The sequence below is a fragment of the Passer domesticus genome, chromosome 12 (genome assembly GCF_036417665.1).
Source record: "Passer domesticus isolate bPasDom1 chromosome 12, bPasDom1.hap1, whole genome shotgun sequence".
NCBI lineage: Eukaryota > Metazoa > Chordata > Aves > Passeriformes > Passeridae > Passer > Passer domesticus.
In genome coordinates this window covers 13,940,992-13,961,633 of record NC_087485.1, presented here as the reverse complement: position 1 = coordinate 13,961,633, position 20,642 = coordinate 13,940,992, and the positions used below count along the sequence as shown (strand labels likewise).

At 45.7% G+C, this 20,642-nt stretch overlaps 1 protein-coding gene and 1 long non-coding RNA gene across 3 annotated transcripts in view; one reads left to right on the top strand and one right to left on the bottom strand.

Moving 5' to 3' along the window:
• The first annotated feature begins 11 nt into the window (after nt 1-11).
• On the top strand, nt 12-17,272 carry LOC135279295 (uncharacterized). Of its 2 annotated transcripts, XR_010346593.1 has the most exons (6): nt 12-296; nt 1,490-1,677; nt 10,392-10,508; nt 13,214-13,379; nt 14,001-14,130; nt 16,035-17,272. It is a non-coding gene; the product is annotated as an uncharacterized LOC135279295 (long non-coding RNA). The 2 variants fall into 2 exon arrangements; XR_010346592.1 differs by lacking the exon at nt 12-296 and having other exon boundaries at nt 576-1,677.
• The window catches only part of VSTM2B (V-set and transmembrane domain containing 2B), a 19,551-nt gene continuing 16,117 nt past the window's right edge, over nt 17,209-20,642 (bottom strand). Inside the window, exon 5 of the mRNA XM_064386544.1 lies at nt 17,209-17,907. Coding sequence (XP_064242614.1) covers nt 17,819-17,907 — 89 coding nt within the window. The 3' untranslated portion in view covers nt 17,209-17,818. The remainder of the gene's footprint in view (nt 17,908-20,642) is intronic.

Sequence of the window (20,642 nt, the reverse complement as noted above, 5' to 3'; positions counted from 1 at the left end):
GGCGCCGCCGCGCGCGGGAGCTGGCGGCTGCCGTGAGGGGAGCGCCTGTGGCCATTGGCTGTTCACTGCTCTTGTACTAATAAATTCTCTGACCTGGGGGACACTGAGCAACAGATATTTCATTTACTATAATGGGGGAGTTTCTTTTTAAAAGCCCTGTCAATCATACCGTCTGTAACACAGGCCACCTCGTTTTCTGTGGTCATCCTCCGTGTGGGTCTGGTCACGGACCCGTGAGGCGCGCGAGTCTGGTGCGGAGTTCTGACATGTCCGTGTCCTTCCCTCAGGAACAGCAGGTCTGACACTCCCCAGGGGCTGCCTGGCCGTGCCAGTCGTCACTTCTCCCTCATGCTGCAGTCACTCCCACTACAGATGCTGAGATGCACATTTACACTTTTCCTTCTGTTGCCTGATTTGCTCTGGAGATCTCCCTCGCCCCCGAGATTTACCAGTGTGGGGCTGGAGCCAGCCACTGCCCAGGCTCCAGGGCCATGGCAGGCACAGGTCCTCTCTAAACTGAACTAAAGTTCCTCCATTCCCTCCTCTCCTGGTAGGAGAGTTCTTTCCTAGTCCCACACGGCCTCTCCAGCCACAGCCCGGGCTCTGCTCTCAGTGGATAACAGTGCGTCAGATCTGTCCTGGGGCTGCACACCCAGCACATGAGATCTTGGTTAAAATCAGCCCTCCTGTTTCTAGCAATCAGGGTCAAGGCATAGGAAGATGCCACTCAATGTGAGATTTACGTGCTCTGACACATCAGGGCCTCTTTCCTTCTGGGGCAGGACAAAGTCCTGCTCACAAAACAGAAGTGTCTTGAAACCAGCATGGCCAATTCCTTTTCCTGCCAGCCCAGTCCAACTCCTGCAGTCCTCTGCTCAGGCATTATTCTTCTCCAAATACAGAAAAGATTTATATTCTTGTCCCATGGCAATATTTGCTTAGCAGATAATTAAGCACTGCTTGGTAAACGGTATTTGGGGAGGGAGTTGTGGAGGCAGGGTATAGGAAACATGATGATTTTGTTGAGTGCTGCTGTGGGGGCACAAAGGTATTACAGTGATCCCTAACAGGGAATGAAATAGTAGATCTCTCTGGATGTGTGTAAAGGAGAAAGGGCTGGTGTCTGCGGAGTATTAAGCATGAACAGCAGCTGGTTTGTATCACAGACCTCCTGGCAGTTAAATACGTTACCGCAGCAAGTGGATCTCTTGGTTTTACAAAGCATGGACTCCTTGAGTTGTCATTGCTACTATGAGAAGATCAATTTTCATGAATGGAGTACCAGGATAAGCGCTATGGGTCTTCAGGGCCGTATGAGTGCTCCTTCACTGGATTTATGCTGCAATTCTTAGGGCACTTCAGGGATTAATAGTCAAATCAGTGTTGGCGGTGCTGGTGTTGTAAATCCAATGATCCAGGCTAAACTGGTGCCTGGGGAAACCAGCCTCTTCCAACAGCTCTACATCTTCATTTCCCAATTTATCTTCAGATATAACGTCTGAGGGAGCGAGCTCAGCGCGTTAGTGTGTGTCCTGGCAAGAAGGCTCTGCGTCAGGAGTCGAGGCTCACATCAAATAAACATGAAAAAGAATAGGTGAAGAAACCGAGAAACTGCAGAATTGGCAAAGACAGTTTGTAGATAAGAAAAAGAAGGCTCAGAGAAATGAGGAAAGATGGGTAAGATGTGAATGTAAAGTGATGTAGAAATATGCCAGCAAATAACTATAATGCATATTTTGGGATATGCAGCACCCTGTCTTAGTGTCTTAGAATTTCGAAGCTTCTTATTTCATGTAAATCCCCTTGGAATAGATTTGTAGTGATAAAGTTCCATGATATATATTATTAATACCATGTTATAGGTGCCAACATTGGCGTTTCTTATCCAATTAAATCTATATGGCTTTATTTATTGCTCTCCAAAATAGTAACCCCCCACTCACACCTATGCAAAGCCCTTTCATGGACACAGTCTAGCTGTGTGCCCTAGGGGAGGATATTGCTGTACCTCTTGGGGCTGCTGAACTGCAGGGATGGGCAAGGACCTGTGTGCAGGCCAGCAACAGCAGTGTCCTGGGAGAGCTGGGCGGCTGTGCAGCAATTACACCATGAGCTTTATTGTGACAGTCACAGAAAGCTAAAACTTGAGATGGGAAGTGACCAAAGACAGTATAATTAAGGATGTTTGTGTGACACAAGAATAGCAGATCAGGGATTAAAGAAAAAAAAAGTAATTATGAACTGAAGCGAGAGATGAGCGTGAAGTTAACTGGTGTGTGCAAAAAGTCACTGGGCTGTAATCACTGTTATACTTTTGCTGACAGTGATACAGGAAATAAATACTGTAATTCTCTAGAAGGACTGTCTCAGCAAGCATTTGAGCTCTCAAGATCAATATAGTTTATTCCTCTTGGCCAAATTGTATTAGCAGCTGAATTTGGTCCCTACGGACATCTGTACTGGTGAAAATAATTTCCATTTAAAGCCCTCTGATCTGATTTCCTCTATCCAGATAATACAATTCCCACCCCCTTCCCATGGCTGTGCTGAAGCAGCATCCATCCAGTCCGTGTCAGCCCTGCCACCATCCCACAGCTCCTGCCTGCACCCAGCCTTGGCATCCTGCTCCTGACATCCTCTTTGGGCTGGGGGAGCAGTTTTAGGGCCAGTGGCTGACCATGCCCAACACTGGGAGCTGGCTCTGCAGCCAGCACCTTTCCAGGGGTCAGCACTCGGGGGTCCCTGGAAGTACCTGTCTGGGAAAGGGTCGTGTCTGGGGGTGGTGGGTGGGCGGGCAGGGTGAAATCTGCCATCCAGCCCGCTGGGAACATGGAGTGATTGAATGGGTAGCCTGAATCTGCACCTCGTGTCAGTGTAGGTATGCCAGAGGAAGGTTTGCAGTATTTGTGTGTGAGCCCAAACTCTTGCATTAGGGCCTCGGTTGGGTGATTTTAGATTGCTGTGTTTGACTGATGAGCAGCATCTTCTGAAGTACCATGTATCCCTCAAATGTGTCTTTTCCATACATTTGTCCATTAATTTTTCTGCTTTATCAGCTCGCCCTTAACTCAAGGCTTGTCATCGTGTTCTGCCCCCGCCCCAAGCTGACAAACTGTCCTTCCCCGCTGAAGGGTCATTATTTCCTTGCAGTGCTGGCTCCTTCTCATCTCGAGTCGCAGCTGCTGCTCCAGGGCACAGACAAAAGACTGGCTTGTCTGTGCCTGACAGAAACAAGAAAGCGCTGGGAAGCACAGTCCAAATAGATCTCTGTGGCAGAGACATCAGAAGCAAATAATCATCCAAAACTGTTTGCAGAAAATCCCAATGGTTTAATAGCTGGGTTTTAAAAAATCAAAGTAAAACAAGGCAGGTTTTTGGCAGGCTGTGCCGTGTCTCCACAGCTGCTAACACTAGAGGGCAGGCCGAGACTGTGCAGTGCTTTTGGAATTCAGCTCACTGTCTCAGAGTGAAAAGTAAATTATAAAAGTTTACAAATTGTGTCCTCTTACAGAAGAAATGTGCCCCTTTGCACTTGGTTTAGCATACAGAACTCCATTTCCTCCACATACCAGCCTTTTCTGCATCACAGTGTCAGTGAAAAGAGGATTGTGAAGGAATTCCATTTCACCACAAATTAAGGAGGCCATTTTTAAATACCAATAAATTCTTATATCAAAATAAGAAGCCATATCCGTCTAAAAATACTTGAGCAACCCTAGAATACCTGGAGAGAACTACTGCAAACCAAGTACCCAGCCTTGGCACACAGAGCAGTGCTAAAATAGCAACCCTTGCTTCCCAAGGCAGTAGCAAGCAGTCAGGAAAGCTGAGGCTTTGGCAGCTGCTGTTTGGTTTCCCGGCGTGCTGGGATCACGTATGATCCAAACACACATCAGCATGACAAGCACCACTTCTGCTCCTGAACAGCTTGTATTTACTAATCAATACCAGCATTCAGCATTCATGTATTATTCCATGACAGTGTCTCACAGTCATTACTTTTGTTATGCTTTGAGTGTCATTTAGAACTTGTTGAATATTCTATTTTAAAACTTAATTAACATTGGCTCACGTGTGATAGGGAGGTATGATGCAAAAATGAGTATTAACAATAGTAAATTAGAAAGTAATAATAGTCATTGGAGTTTAAAGTATTTCATTTCGTTTTGGTTAAACTACATAAAATTAACATAATTCATTACAATTTGAAAAGAATACAGGTGTATTGAAAACAAAAGGTGTATGTTAAAATAATTTGTGTTTCCCTGCAGCATCTTTGCTGTGTTTCCCAGCAGGTGCTGGGCCAGAGGCAGGGGGAGGGCCGGGGCCGTGGGCACTGCCTCTGGCACCGTGACCCCGGAGGGAGCAGGAGGCTCCAGCCACGCTGGGCAGTGTCTGCAGCACGGCCCCCTCCTGCCCAGCTCCCCGCAGCTGCTCCCTGCCAAACAGCCACCGTGCCTGGAGTCACAACTGCTGTGAAACCCCAGGGAAGCTGAGAAGCTTCGTTAACTGAACAGATACGAATTTCTCGTTTTTCCTCTATAATGAGGCATCCTTCTCAAAAGCATCACTCTCAGCAAAGCCCTGCTCCTGCCTGACTCTTTGGAAGCAGCATGCTGAGGCTGTCAGGAGTGAGCCATTCCTTTTAACACAGCAAGTCTGCTTGTGCACCTCCAAAGGATGCAGCTGCTGAATACACTCTGGAGGGGCTCCTCTGCAGCACTCAGCTTCAGGTCCTGCTGGTTTGAACGCGTCCGTCACAGCACGCCAGCTCATGAGAGTCCTGCCCAGGGGACCTGTGTGTCTCAGGTGGAGTGACCCAGAGGAAAACAAGCGGGAGCTATTTGTCTGTAGAAACTGGGCTGAATGAGCCCTTGGCACAGCCAGCACATGAACAGCTCAGTGTCCTGAGCTGCTGCCTGAGGCAGTCTGAGGGAGAGCTGCGATTCCCGGCTGACAGGGAGTGGTGCATGCTCACACAGGCTGCTGCTGCCCATAGCGCTGCTGGGCCATGTTGGTAATGCATGGAGGCAGCATTACATTTGTAATGTTCCTGGTTATCTACATTGGTGTTTTATCAACCAATTATAGAGGCATCAGTGACTGTATAACGTGTGACCCAAACCATCAAGGGAAATTCAGCTAAATCCCCCTCACTGGAGTGCACTGAGCTGTGCTCAGGACTCTTGAAGTTCTCATCCAAGCGAGTGTGAAAAGCAGTCACAGCATCTGAGGGCTTGGACTCCCACTGCAGGCAGGGTCCTTATGAGCAGTGGTCAGCTCCTTGCACAGAGCTGGTGATGAGGCATTCAGCTCCCTGTCTGTAATCCCATTTCTTCAGGACTGCTGGAGTGTGGTGGGGCAGTGAGGGGGTTAACGCTGCAGCAGCCCTTTGATAATTGAAAAAGAAAAAAGCCATCCGAAGCTAACCAAAACAACCCCCTGTTTGAGGTCAGTGCTCTAGTAAGTGCCTTTTAAAGAAACAATAACCTGGTGCAATAGAAAACATTCTGTCCCTCTCTTCAGTAGAAATCTGATAAACCACAGAGAGAGGCAGGTGTCCAAGGAGATAAAAGTAATAAATGTGGCTGCAGTTCGGGAGTGAGTTAGGCTGTCAGGCTGGTAATTAAATGAAAGCCCTCTCAGGAAATGCTGGAAGCTAATAGGTACACATGGAGATGCCAATTCATTTGCCTCAGCAATATATGTTAATTTTAGCATGGGATTAATTTATACATTTTGCAGTGGGATGAAATGGCAAGGATGGGAAGGGGAGAGCTTTCCAGTGGTAGAGATTATTAAGCACCTTATACTTGTTAAAAACAGAACAGTGTATGAAAACAGGAGAGAGAAAATATTGAATTTAAGTACATTCTCTAAACAGAGTTAACTAATCACAGGCTTATACCTGACCCAAAGCACTCTTGCAGACAGCTGCCAGGGGCTCCTTGGCTTTGCCACAGCTCAGTAAGTACAGAGCCCTCGTTAGCAGGTAGCTCGAGTCACTCTGTGTTGCTGTGGTTTAAAGGATTTCTGAGTTATGAGAGTGTGAAATGAGGAGTGCTGCAGGGGTGGATCCCACTACAGGAAGAACAGCAGTTATTTGGGACTACAGCAAGCTCAAGGATGGATACTCTGGCAAGTGTACAGAGGAGCTGCAGAAAAGGACAGATTTGTATGTAAAAGCATGCTGGTAATCACTGAGAGAGCTGGTAATCACTGAGAGAGCTGGTAATCACCAAGAGCTGGTAAACTTCAGCAGAGCTGGTGGTCACCACAGAGCTGCGTGTGCCATGCAAGTCACTGCTCAGGACCCCATCAGCTTTAGCCACGTGGCACACCCTGACTCCTTCTGGTTTATGGTTGTCCTGTTCTGGAAGAAAGCTGATTCTGAGGGCAGGCACACACTGAGGTAGGGGGGATGTTCTCCTGCAGTGGAGGGCAGTGAGGGGGCTGTGACCCTGCTGTGCCTCAGGAGGTGGGTGTTTGTGTGCTACTGCCCTTCTCTGAGGTCATCTTTGAACCTTGCATCACTTCAGTGCTGTCACAGGTGCTGTCATGTAGCACCCTGCAGCTCCAGGTGCACAGCTGAGGACAGACATGCTGCTCCCAGTGCGTGCCCAGGCCCCCGGTGAGCCTGGAGCTGCCGGTGCTGGTGTCTGCCAGGGCAGCACCAGGTGCTGCTGGGGACATGAAATGAGGCCCTGATTTACACATCCAAGTGTGCCATTAAGGGCTTGACTACGGGTATCTCAGTGCTGAAACACACACTGCAGCACAGCAGGCTTCTTTCTAAAAAAAGCACTCTGATCTGTGAAATTATCAGCATTGAGGCAGCAGAAGCAAAGCAGATTTTCCTTTATTTTCTTCTGCCTTAGAGGACGAATACTCACTTGCCCTTCAGTATGATTACAGCCCATTTACCAACACTTCTTTTTTTTAAATTTCTCTTACATTTTGGAACAGTCACAAGGAAGAAGTGTGTCTTTTCAGAGCCTGGAGCAGCCAGAACAAGGGTAAAGTTTATTTAACAAAAAGAATAGTTCCAGCTGAATACATATTGTAGAATTACAGTATCAATGAAAGTAAAATAGAAATGGTTGTGGGTCAGGGTCAGGGAAGGAAGATAATGACATCTGCTGCAAAGTGCATCCAACACTGTCTTCAAATTTTAAAGTTTTTTTTTAATCGGATGTTTTTTCTTTTCTCTGTGTAATTATGCAAAATAATTTAATTTAATTTAAAAAATGTACTAGGTGCTGAAAGCAAGGTGGAGGCTTGCTCAGGGATTGCAAGTAGAAGCATTATAAGTGGTGTCTCAAATGCTGATTTCAGAGTTGTGGGCTCTGTCCTTCCAGGATTGTGGTATGTGTCCTTCCTGCCCACACATGTCCCCTAAGGGACATCTTCCCGTCATGGCTGGCCAGGGCAGGACCCTGAGGGACTCCACGAGGGCTGGCCCTGGCTGCACAGTCCTTGCTTAACAGCCATTGCCCTGATGCCACAGAAGTCACTCTTGATCCCCTTTGTTCCAGACTGCAGCTGTCAAAATCCACACTCTTCATGAGGAGAGTTGTTACCCACTTTTGGTAATGGTATTTTTAGCTGGCTCTTGCCACTCTTGCTGCACAGTCTGGCTGCTGTGTCTCCTTCCAGGCACCGCTCTAGTGCCCTGCTGTCCAAGGGCTGTCAGTGCTTCCATAACACTGGGAGGTGAGCTGGGAACAAACCCAGGAATATCCTGGCAGTCCTACCAGCATCAGCCCTGGGTGAGTGTGGGAGACATGGAGGAATCAGGAGAGCTCATGTCGTTACAGGAGGGGCTCCTGTGCCGAGGAGATCATCTTAATGAAACCCTGCCTATCCCCTGAGGACTGACTTACAGGGATTTTAAGGGACTGTGGGACATGCTTTGATATGTCTTTGTCTTGACACTCCTGAATCATACTGGGCCCTTCGATAACCCTGGCATTTAAACACAGATGTGTGTTGTGTGTTGTCCTCTTACAAATTGAAACAAATTAAAAAAAAAAAAAAAGAAGGTAGAAATAATAATTTTCCTCATTGTCATGCATGTAAGAATACCAAGCTCCACAGCTGAGACATTTTTGGTGCTCACACAGATATACAGAGTCAGTTCTGGGTGTAGGAAACAGGGATGTTCCTGTTGCCAGTGTAGATACATTCCCTGCAGCTCAGGTTCTGCTCTGGCTGGGAAGCACCCAGGCACTCCCATCTTTGGCCAGAGGTGATGAGCGAGCCCTGGAGCCCTCGTTCTCCCTGAGTGGGAGGAGGCGTTCCCGGAGCCCAGCCCCTCTCCAGGTGCGGCACAGCAGCTCCGCTCCAGGTCCTGCTGCTGCCTCGAGCTGTGCTTTAAAACCAGCTGAGCCTCCCACATGGCAGCGTGATTTACTAAACCACTAAGATATTGGGTCAGCCTTGTAAGTCATTTTAATTATTTCACAAAACAGGTTGTGGAAATAGATCAATAGAAAATATGGCATTCGGGCTTACAGTGCTGTGCATTCATTATGGGAAAGGAGTTATATTAACTGATTTAGGAGCTAATAATAACTGAAAATAACAATTTAATGGAAGCCTTCCAATCCTGCACTTTCAAAGCAGGATGTAGCTATATGCAGTCTAGTCATTTTAATCTCAGTCAAGTATACAGAGCAATCTTTTGACTCTCAGAGAAATGTCAGTCAAGTACAAGTACTTGCAGACTTTCAGCATCCCATAAATTACATTATAATAAAACCAAAACAAAGAAACTGTCAAAACCTATTTTTGCATACTGGCAGGGTCACACGAATCAGACACATGAAAAATAAGAAAATATATTGCAATCTAACAAAGTGAAAGGGTTGCACAGTAGGGGCTGCTTTCCGCTTGCAGTTTGTATTTCTGTGAGACCGTAGATTGTGCTGCAGAGCTTGAGGGACACTTTTCTCTCTAAGATATTGAGGTTTTATCTCAAACATCTGAATGGTAAATATATGCTATATTTCTGTGAATATACACTATATTTGTGATTTATATATACAAGGAGACAGGGAGGAAAGCAAACCAGAAAAACCTAATCTCACCTGTGCAGCAAAAGCCAGGTCCCACCATTCAGTAGTTGGGGTCAGCATTGCTCTGTTACAATTATTTTACTGTAGCTGAACTTAATTTGGTATGCTGTGTCCTGGTTTTCTTAATGCATGCACGACAGTCACCTGAGCTGTTAAAATATTTCCTCCTGAAATAAGCTGTACATTGTGACTCTTTAATGCCTTATTGGCCACGGAGTAACTGCTGAAGCCAGCAGCAGGACTGTGGGCAGAATTGGAGCTGCAATCAGATAGTGCCCCTGTGTCAGGCTGCTTCCAAAGCCTGCAGCCTCCTGATAGGCAGTTGTCACACCAGCTATCTCCACTCTGCTTTGCAGGCACAGTTAAGCTTTTCTTTAAGCCCTCAGGCTAGATAGCTTTGGAATTATGCACTTCATCACACCCCAATTAGCCAGAGATGCATGACACAACCATTATCAGTTTGTTTAGGTGGGAAAATACCTTATTTTGCTTCTTGGTTCAGCACGTGAAGAAAAAAACCACACCCCCTTTTTCTCCACTGGGAAAAGCTTGTTTTAGAGCAGAGTGAAACTTCGAGCTGTGTCAAATCACGCTGTTCCTGCTTATTTACCTGTGTCCTTGAGCTCCATCCGGCTGTTTTGGGAATGCTAAGTGTTGCTAAAATAAAAATGAACGGTTTCAGCGTGACCGCAGCACTTGCTGAGCACATTCCCTGTGCAGGCCGTGCTGCAGGTGCCTCTCGTGGCCCTGAGCCCCCAGAGCAGGTGAGGTTGTTTCCCAGGTAAATGGTCCCCAAGGCTCCCCTCACCATTTTGCAGCTGCACTCCTGGCTGTAAACAACACACTGGACGGATTTTTTTTCCCTAGCCAGCAGCAATAGATGAGCACTGAATGAAGGGAGATGTGAACACATGGCATTTCATGGCCCTGAACGTGAGCAGGGCTTTCTCTGGTGCTGCTGTGCTCCAAAAAACCTGCTGTGGCAAGGTTTGAATTGCCCAGGGTAATGAGCCTAAACTGGGTTGACTTTTCCATACACATTTACAAGCAGGTTGACAAACACTTTCTGAACCCAGCAAAACTCCTTGCATTTGCTTTTGAGATGGTTTTCTTTAGTGAAATGCTTTAGTCTAGCATAAGTAGTGTAAGACCTCTCTGGTCATTAAATAATTAACTCTGGTTCATAAAGGCAGTTTATGTTCTTTAAAAATACTGCAAAAGTTCAGCTACTTGCATTTGACGCTGTGGCAAGCTGGATTTAGTTCCTTTTACTGAGTCTTGTCATTAAGTCATGTTACACTGCCATTCTGACAGGAGCCTGGTGTGCTTGCTGACTGCTCTGTGCTGAGCCCACCTTCTGTCTCTGCCTAGTGCTGGGGAACTGCGAGGTGACCACACCCTCAAATTCCTCCAGGATTGAAGCACTAATAGGTACTCAGTTTTGGTCTTCCTGTCTTGTCAAACCCTGCTTGCTTCTCTGGAGACTGAAAGGCCAGGGTTATTCATTATTAAAGGATGTCATAAGGAGTCTGGCTGTGTGGTTCTTGGCTAGCTTGGGTGCAAAGTCATTATCAGTGACTTAACCATCAACGCAGGTTCATTCTAACCAGGATTGCAATTAGCACCTTGCTGTGCATTTAACTAACTTGAGACTTTCATACCACTGTACTATAAAAGTTGAAATTATATCCAGGCACTCTGTAAATGGATTACACTATTATCATTATTTGTAGCACTGAATGATTGTATTTTTACTGTCTTGCACTGAATTAGCATAAATGAATAACAAATACGAGTGTATTTGGTAAAGACCATAAAGTAACTGATGTTTCCTTAATCAAACTGTAAATTTTCACTGTCGTTGCCTTTAGCTTCTCTTGTGCACTTTCTCAAGTGCTGCATTCCCCTCAGGGTACCAGGTATCACTGACAGGCATGTCCAGCTTAGATCATCACTCAGTACAGTTATCCTTGGCCTGACTTGGGTTTAGATGTGCACACCGTGTCTCTGTCCCAAGGTTTATCGACATTCCCAAGCAAGTGCAGCTCCGGAGCTCACGCACTGCTGGGCTCAGTCAGGGTGAGACACACTGGGAAGGTGGGCACTGCTGGCTTCCTGGGGCACTGTAAATTCGGGATGGCACTGGGGGGTGTTTCAGCAGCATCCAAATTCCTGCCACACACACAGGATCACTGTCTAGGGAAAACAGGCTTTTAAATCTTCAGGCACTTGAGGGTCCCTTTAGGAAGAGATGGGTGGCTTTTCCTTGTGCTCCCACTGTTCCTGCCTGCTCAGAGCACGGGGAGCAGCAGTGGCTGTCCTGCCAGCCCAGAGTGTGAGGCTGAGCTGTGCCCTGGGACATTGGGCAGGAGCTTTCCTGAGCAGCACTGGCTGTGGCTGGCAGCCTGCTAATGCAGCCCCTGCCATCCTGCTTTCAGTGCGTTGCAGGGGATCCCAGAAAAGAAAGACAAATTAGGAGTCCTCAGCACCATGCTGGTGGTGCTCCGTGGGCTCCAGAGAACTCTCTCTCTGATTCTCAGAGCACACACAAACCCCAGCCCAGGGCTGCCTGACAACAGGAGAGGAGACGTTAATTCCCAAGGGCGAATTCAGCTCTCAGATCCTTGGCTAAGATCTGGCCAAGCTGCTCCTCTCTGGGTCACAGCCACCACCAGATTGCTCTCCTGAGGGAAGGATGAGGCAAAGCCAAGAGGGTGTCAGAGTCCTGGCACCGACCTTCCTCACACCCGGCCCAAGAGCACAGACACACTCCCCGAGGGGCTGGTGACACATTTGTAAAACTGCCAAGACAGTTGGTTAATGACACACTGACAGGTATCCATCACTTGGATCAACTCTGACAACTCTGGAAGCACTGAAATCCAACAGTCCAGAACAGTAAGTAAATAAATTACAACACAGGCATTAAAAAGAGGCTCTGCCATGGGAATTTAGAGCTAAATCTCATGTTTAACCAAGACTGTTAATACCGACAGACTCTGTAAAAAAAAATAAAAAATTAAAACCTATTATAAAAACACAACACTTGAAAATCAGAAATTTGCTGCTAATTTTTTGCCAAACAGTTGACTTTGACTGCCAGCCTAAATATCAACCTGCCTAGGTATTATGTTGATCACCCTGAAACCCAAAATGAGTCACAATACTCACTGGATGGTCAGAGCAACTTCAGAGCCTGAAAATATTTAGTAACAAAGGATTACTATTTTAATTTATTAAAAGAAATCAATTACTTCAGATTTCCAAGCGAAATGACAATAAAATCAAAAAATAAGAGCCCATTTCTGTGGTCATCTGTTTTTTCACCTGTATAATGCTCCCAAAGACTTAACCTGTTGCTTCCTATTTCAAGGATAATACTAACACAGAGATGAATGAAACTTTTTGAAAGATCTGGTCATGGAATAGAAATAAAAGTAACACCCCCTTTCCCATCTTCCCCACAGTAAATCCCAAACATTTCCTGTTAGGAAAGCATAATCTTCAACTGAACTGTGAACATGTTTGAATTATTTATGAAGATCTTGGTAGTTTAGTTTGCATTACACTACAGATGATTTTCCATATGAGATTTAAGAACCAGTTCAATAATAACAGGAAAGGAAATCTATATGCAACAAATAGGGAAATCCATTCACTAGCTCTACATCACAGTCCTCTTCGATTCAACTCTTAATGTAACTGAGTTTTACTTGCAATGTCCATAATTGCTATAATTCAAAGGTGGGCAGTCACCAGAGGAGAAATAGGAGATTTCAATCCACTCATTGCCATTAGCATGGATCATTTAAAAAAGCCACCTTGTTGAGTGCTAAATTTTGGATTGTCATTGTTCTAGATCTGAAGCACGTGTTTTTCCTGACTGGCTTAATTATAATATTATCCATCTTTACTCAGCAGAGGTTGCTGTGTTTTATAACTTGGTCTAAACTCAGCAACAACCCCCATGCTGCCCTTCCTCCCTCCTCCCCATCCCTGTCACACACAGCTGCTGTGCTGGGGCAGGACAGGCTGATGCAGGGGTTCCCTATGGCTTCTCTTGCTGGGATTCTTCAAGCCTTCATCTTGTTCCTGTTGTTTCAAGGCCTGTTAATTTTCCTGTGGAATAATTGCAGCTGCTCCTGCATGAACAAAACCCAAACCTGGTCCCCGTGTGCCCACAGCAAAGCTCCCAGTTGCCCAGCAGCCCCCACTGCAGCACAGGATCTGCAGAACTGCACAGAAACATCACAGAAGCCCAGAAAGAGCAGAAAATAAAGCACCCTCCATCTTTACTCTGCTGTAAGTGGATGTTTTACCATTTAAACCCATTAGCAGCAGTAATTCCCCCATGTTGGTATTCAGTGCTCCCCAAGGCCTGCAGCACAGGTTTTCCCCGACCTGGAGGCGCAGAGCCCCGGGGTGGTGCAGGGGGTGTCCCAGAGGTGCAGAGCTCACAGGCTGCAGGGGCAGAGCTCCCTGGGCAGGGCTGCCAGAGCCCTCCCCCTGCCCAGTGACACCAGCCAGACACGCTTGCTGCGCATTAATATTCTCACAACAACCCCCCTCCAATCAGTCTTTGCTAAAAGCATTAATTAAGACTTTAACATTTCTGATCCCATCAATTTTCTGTTCTCTTCTTATTAAATAGATGTACTAGGGGCGTTTGAATAATAACTGCCCAAAGTTTGGGGATAATGAATAAATGAACTTTGCCAGCCTCTGGCTAAGCATGAAATTTGCTGTGGAGTAACAAATGCAACGGAAGCAGCTCATACATTAACCAACCTAGTTTTGACACACAAGTTTGGGAGCACATTATTTACTTACTTACTAATTCTAAGTGAGACTAGGCTCCAAAATGTTTTATGCAGGGAATGACAAATGACGTGTTCAGACAGTCTTTTGCACTCTCCATCACAGCGTGAAGCTGCTCATTCACCCATCTTCCCTTCAGTGGGTCTGGCCCTCTTGCCACGCACAGCGAGGCTTTCAGCACTGCAGGCTCTTTTCTTCGGGAACTTTGCCAGAAAAGGAGCACACAACAAACTGGGTAATTTTGTTTTTTTACTCGCTAGGTCTTGGCACTTTGAAGGTCACCTGTGTGCTATCAAACTACTTTTGTTCCCTGTATTTTTACATGTGCACGGCTGCAGCAGCAGCTCTGTTACACTGCTGTAAATCCATTTGTTTTTGTGGAAATCCATTAACTCGCAGTGAATTTATGGCAGTATAACTGTGAGCGAGCTGCAGCTGATGGCGCAGACTGGAAATATTACAAGGAAAAGTGCAAAGTTCTATTGATTTTCTCTCAGGAAAAATGTGTGTTTCCTTATGATTATATTACAGATGACTCAGCTCTGGCCCCCAACAGCCATCCCTCATGCTTGCCTGCTTGCTGGCTGTGCGAGGAGCCTGTGCTGTCCCCAGGCAGGGGCCCGGGGCTGCCCGCGGTGCTGGGGGAGCCTGTGCCCGGCTGGTGTGGCACTGCAGGAGCCACACCAGCCTCCCACGGCTCTGCAGCACAGGCACTTACTCCTAATCGGCTCTGACAGCAGACACCACGAGGAATGCTGAGATTTATGAAAGAGCAAGATTTGCCACTAGCCTCTGTCCATTAAGGCTACGGCAAAACCTCACTTTGCCCTTTGTAAATACAATCAGCAGAAGTGAGGCAGTTGCCCTTTTCAGAAGAAAGAGCACTCTCAAAGGACAGATGTTTTAGCAAAAGTTCTCAACACACTCACAAGCAATAAGGCTCCAAATTCTTTACAATTTCTCTTCAAAATGTTTCTCGTTCCTTTAAGTGCTTTTTAAAGACTAAATACTGTACTGAAAGCTGCAGTCTCCTCTTTAGCCACTTATTTTCCCTGCACTACAGGAATATGGGGCCAATTATAGGCTGTGTATTTTGCAAAAAAAAACCCCCTGTCCTGAATGTGGAAACCATGGCCCCAAAACCTGAAGGACTCATTTTGCACATTTTTAAAGGCAATACTTACCTTCACATAGTGAAGGTGAAGGTAAAGGTAAAGCAAGGCAAGCTCACTTGTTGAAGTTATTCTGTGTTCTGGGAATGAGTTCTCTCTGCTGGTGTACAGGTCTTCACTGGAAAGAAAAGCTGCCTTTTGCTCTTGCTGGAAGAGATTTTTCATCGAATCCTCAGGTTATTGTTTATTATTTCTGAGGTTTTATGGTGAATTGGAATATAAGAATTGTTCCTACCGTGGCATGCTTAATTCTGATCTCAGAAAGGATAAAAAAGTTACTTTTAGTTGCAGATTTAGTATTTTTTCACCTTTAATGAGATTAAAGTCTAAAAGACCTTGGTAATTCTACTCCTGTCATTACACACAAAACTTGCTGCCACATCCCTTTGCAGGTAACAGGCCACAAAAGAAAGAGAAGGACAAACTCAAGATGATTGATATATTTCCTCCAAACCACACAGTCTGTAATTTAAGAGACAATGTACTCTGCAAGTGATGGAATAAAAATATCAGAGCAAAGCAGATACCTGTTTACTTGGAGACCAGTGGGGTAGGGCTGAAGTTGAAAAAGAAGCATAGAAGCACTTTTAGACAGACATGCTTCACTGCTTCAAGCCTCAGCTATTTCTTTAGATCAATTTAGGCAGATTTTCTTCTTCCTCTTGTGGAAAAAAAAATTAGTTTTCTCCCTTAGAAGGAAGTTGAGGCCATGAGAAATATTCTGTGCCCTTCAGAAAGCAGCAGCAGCAATGAAGAGCTGGCCAGATGCCCCAGTCCAAACACAGGCAGGTTTCACTTGTGTGACCAGCCCTTGCTGGAGGGGTTGGAACTCTCCTGACACTGCAGGCTCCATGCACACCTCTGCTGCAGTAACTGTCCTTGGGCCAATTCCCACACAGGAATGCTGGTATTTCTTTAGACATGGTCCAACATGCTAATCTTTTTCCCACCTACCTTTTCCTTCCAGGTTTGGAAGCTCTCCCGTGGAAGCCAAGGACTGCGTTCTTCAGTGTCTCATGCTCTGATGCACCTCCAGGCTGGCAACAACCACCTCCTCCTTGTTCTTCCCAAGAGCAGTTCAGCTTTTTGTGGGAGGATTATGGATTGCTCCCCAATCCTGCAGCTGGCAGTAATGGGATGAACATAACTGATTTTATTCCCTTTGGATCCCCATGGTGAGTTTGTCCCAGTGCAAGAGGCTTTTATTAGCACAGTGTAGTACACCTATCAAACACAGATCTGCTTGGTCTCCAACCCAGGGAGTGCAAGTGGCACAAATCCCTGGCTGTCACTGGCAGCCCTAGAAAAAAGAAATTCTGAGCACCTGGGAAAATGTCAATCCCTTCCTGCCCTCCTTCTAGGACAGGACTCAGGTTTGAGGTGAGGCAGTGGCGTGTCCTGTGTTTGCTCTGCAGCTCCTGCAGGCACAGTCCTGCTGCCACTGGAGCTGGCACTCTGCCTTTGCCACAAGGAAACTCCTCTCTAAAATGCCACACAAGTGACAGGATAAGAGTCATAGTCAGGCATAGGAAATTTCAAGGCAGTTCACTAAATTCAGCTAACGAAGGTCATGTTTCTTTACCAAGTCATCTTATTGGCTCACTTGAAAAACAAGCATTTTGCAACAGAAAAATAACTATTTACTGTAAAAAAAAAAAAATTCTTTAGAGGAAGCTCACCTGGGTAAGAAAAGTGACAAAATTATGCATTTTATTAAATCTGAATATATTTTAAACAAATCTTGGAACTAGGTTACGCAACATTCCAGGATGATTTATTTTGATTTTCCACTGCTTGATTCTCCTTTTTTTCAGAAAGGCCAGGGGCAAACCAAAGCAATTTACATTGAATGCCACACACTGCCCCACTGTCCATCTACCACATCTTGCCCTGACTGCCCAGAGATAACTGGTGGCACCAAGAGAAGGCAGCTGCAGCCTGGGACTGGCTGCCTGCACCTTCTGCTGTGGGCTTTGGCACCAGCTGAGGGTGTCTGAAAAATAACTGATTTCAATTTCATTTTATTTGTACTGCATCTTTCCTCAAGTCTCTGTGCTGTGACAAGGTAGGGAAGGCATGCAGCCATCAAGCCTTCTCAGGGACATTCAGGACACAGGGAAAGGCACACACATCTGTAAAAACTTTATTTCAAAATCTTTTTATTCAACTGTTATTCAGCAATATACAATACAGTTTATAAACAAATGTCTTACCTTGTTTCCAATCTTCATTTAAAAATAAATATTATTGACAGTGAATATTAATTATGGTAAGATGTACCTTTTTAATGTCTCCAAAAGAAATAATTTAATTAAAAAAAGAAAAAGGAAATCCAAAAAACCTAAACACAATAATCTACTAAAAATATTTCCTTTCTTAGGAAGGGTTTGACCCAACATCTTTACATATTGTCATAAAGATAACTGCTCAACAGTTCGTGCAAAATGAAGAGTCAGAGGAAAGGTTTAGAAAAGAAAAAATATTACATTAAAATAGAGAAATCATAAGTGCCATGCACAGAGCAGGGCTTTACACCATAGAGTCTGGAAACTAGATGCATTATTCTATGTGGTTTACTTTCTTGTGGCATCCCCAAAAATATGTTTTTCCCCCCATGTAGAATTTATCATGCTTCTTTCAGTCTCTTTCTGTCCATCTTTAAAACGGTAGGGATTTCTTTGTCAGGGGTTTTGTTTGTTATTAAATAGGTTCCTTTCTGTTTGGCTGAGGAGGAGTGGAGGGAGCAGTCCGTCAGTGGTTTACTAATAAATGTACAAGCTTATGCAGTAGTAACAGGGACATGTATAGGAGTGGGTCTGTAGCATAAATAGGTCCTGTACCTAGAAGAGAAAGAGACAAGGGAGAGAAGCAGATTTGATTTTTTATCTTTTCCAATATAGAAGATTAAATGCAAAAGAGAAATATAGGAAGATTCATTTTTATCACTTCAGTGCCAGGGGTCAGAAGCTTAATTTTAATAGTAAAACAGCATCCTCAAGCTATTCAACTCAAATAGCTTTTTCCTCCCCCTCCCAAATCTGACTCCACTCAGGTCATTTCATTATGTGTTACTAATGGTATGCCTAAACTTGGCTTCAGCCAAGTTACCAGCAATTGAGATTTCTATAAATACACCATGATCTGGTATATAGTTTCTTGAGAAATGACAGGTATCAACCACCCATTACTTTAAAGGGAAATGACAAATGCTGCGTCTGTACTTCTTGATTAACAGGACATGAACCCATTCCATTTGGAATGGGAACAGCAAGACCTTGACATCTTCTTTACCTTTTATAGGAAAGAGCAGAATTTTAAATTAAAAATGTGCTCAGGAGCTATAGAAAAACAGAGGTCAGGCGTGGAACACATCTTTCCTGTCAGCCTGTCCCAAGGAGAGCGATGAGCTAACTCAGGGGGCAGGACACACCCAGGCAGCTGCTCACAGCAAGCAGGGGCAGCCACTCCTGCTGCAGCTGCCAGGGCTTCCTGCCTCACACCCATGCACACCATTATACTCACTCAGTTTTTCTATTTTCCAGCAATGTGTGCTGAAAAGATACAAAAAGGTGTGTGCTTTGTGCACTGCGGTGGGGCCCCTCTCTCTGGCACGGGAGGGCTGAGCTGTGGGGCCAAGGTCTCTTGGCCAAGAGAGCAGGACACACAGGCATGAGGCTCTGCTGTGCACCTCTGAAATGGCCATTGCTGTGCTGATGGCAAAGCAAGGGCAAGGGCAGAGGCAAAGGAGCCCCTTTCCCTGGAGCAGCCCCTTTCCCTGGAGCAGCCCCACTCCCTGGAGCAGCCCCGTTCCCTGGAGCAGCCCCGTTCCCTGGAGCAGCCCCTGCCAGTGCTGCAGGCTAGGACACAGGTACCTGGTACTCCCTGAGCCTGGCTCAGCCCACACAGACAAGGCCAGGCTGGGCCACAGCAGCTGCCTGGCCCAAAAGTCCCTGGGGACACCTTCCTGAGCCATGGGAGGATCAGCATGTGCAGCTGTCACCAGCATGGGATGGATGTGATGGATGTGGGACAAAAGCAGGAGTACAGTGGGAATCTGCCCTGCAGAGGGGCACCTGTAGAGAGGCCTCCTCTCTGCTGAACACCCAACCTACAGGAGTGACCAGTGCCCAAAACACTGAGTGCCACCCAGACTGAGAGAGACACTTTGCAAAGCATGAAAAATTTAAAAATAAGTTTTCTGTATCTCTGAAAAAGTAATCAGGGCACTTCTGTTTAGGAAACTCACTTCAAGCATGGTAATGTGAATACTTTAGTCTTGGTCTCTAGGACATGTGAGCGTCTCCCAGCTGTGGCACGATCAAAGGAAATGCCTCAAAGAGTGCCTGAGCAAAGCACTGCTCTTGGGCTCGCTGCTCCAGCTGCCTCGTAATCCATACCCACCTCACCAGCAATGCTGGAGCACAATTACCCAGCATCAAAAACTGCACAGCAATGTGGTGTGCAATTGAGGAACTCAAAAAATGTCCCCACAGTGCTATCTCACAGACACCCAGACTGTGTGGTGATTATTTCGTTATTAAGGTTTTAATTAAATCCCTGCATGCACAAACACGTGCTAAGGACTGCCTGCACAGTAACAGCAAGGTATTAAGATGAATACAGGATTTTTGTTTTGAAAGCTGAAAAATCATTAACAAACACAATTAACGCCAGCAGCTAAAGGAGTTAGTTGCAACTCATTGCAAAAAGACACTAGAAGTGTGTGCAGGGAAGTTCTCTCTTCTGGGACATGGCACAGCTGCAAGAAGGCCAGTCCAGGACAATCCCCATGTGCTGTCACTGGCCCCTGAGCCTGGGGATGGCAGGGGCAGCCCGGCAGCAGCCGACACTCCTGGCAGCTGCACACAGCTCAGTGGTGCCAAATTCGTGCCAATTCCACACCTGCCCAGCACTGCAGGGAAGAGCTGGCCTTGGATATTTATGATGATCAAACCTGAAGGTGCTGAGAACCCATTCTTTCCCTGCTTTCAATGAACAGGGCGTGAGTCTGAGATGCTGCCAGTTGCTCAGACAGCAAGATGTGCTTTTGTGGAAACACTGAGAAACTCAACCTGGAGAAATGGGCTCTTGAAGCTCAAGTGTCCTTACTGCTATGGTGCTGAAGGGCTGCCAGGAACACCAGCTTAGGATTGTTTCTGCTTTGAAGAGAAAGCAGTCACAACCTGTGTGCCTGCCTACCAAAATAATTTCTATGTTGGTTTTACCTTTATGTACTGGTTTTAGTTTAAATTTCAATGCAGAACTGTGAATTCAACAGTCTTTTCCTTCTGTAGAAACTACTGTTGTTTTAATCTATATTGTCCATCTTCTCTGACAGCAGAATGTGAGTTCAGACTCCATTAACAAAATCTCAGCAGTTAAATGAAACATAGTTTAAAAAAACTATTTGAAAGTGATTATTCTTACTGAACACTACATACAAGCTTCTTTTTTTTCATACTGATTCAGTGCTGTTCTGCTCCAAGACTTTACACAGTGTTGGACACACAGAATGTCAGAATTCTCTTCCCTCTAAATATAAGCAGACCAGAAAAATAATTTCAACAACAAACTG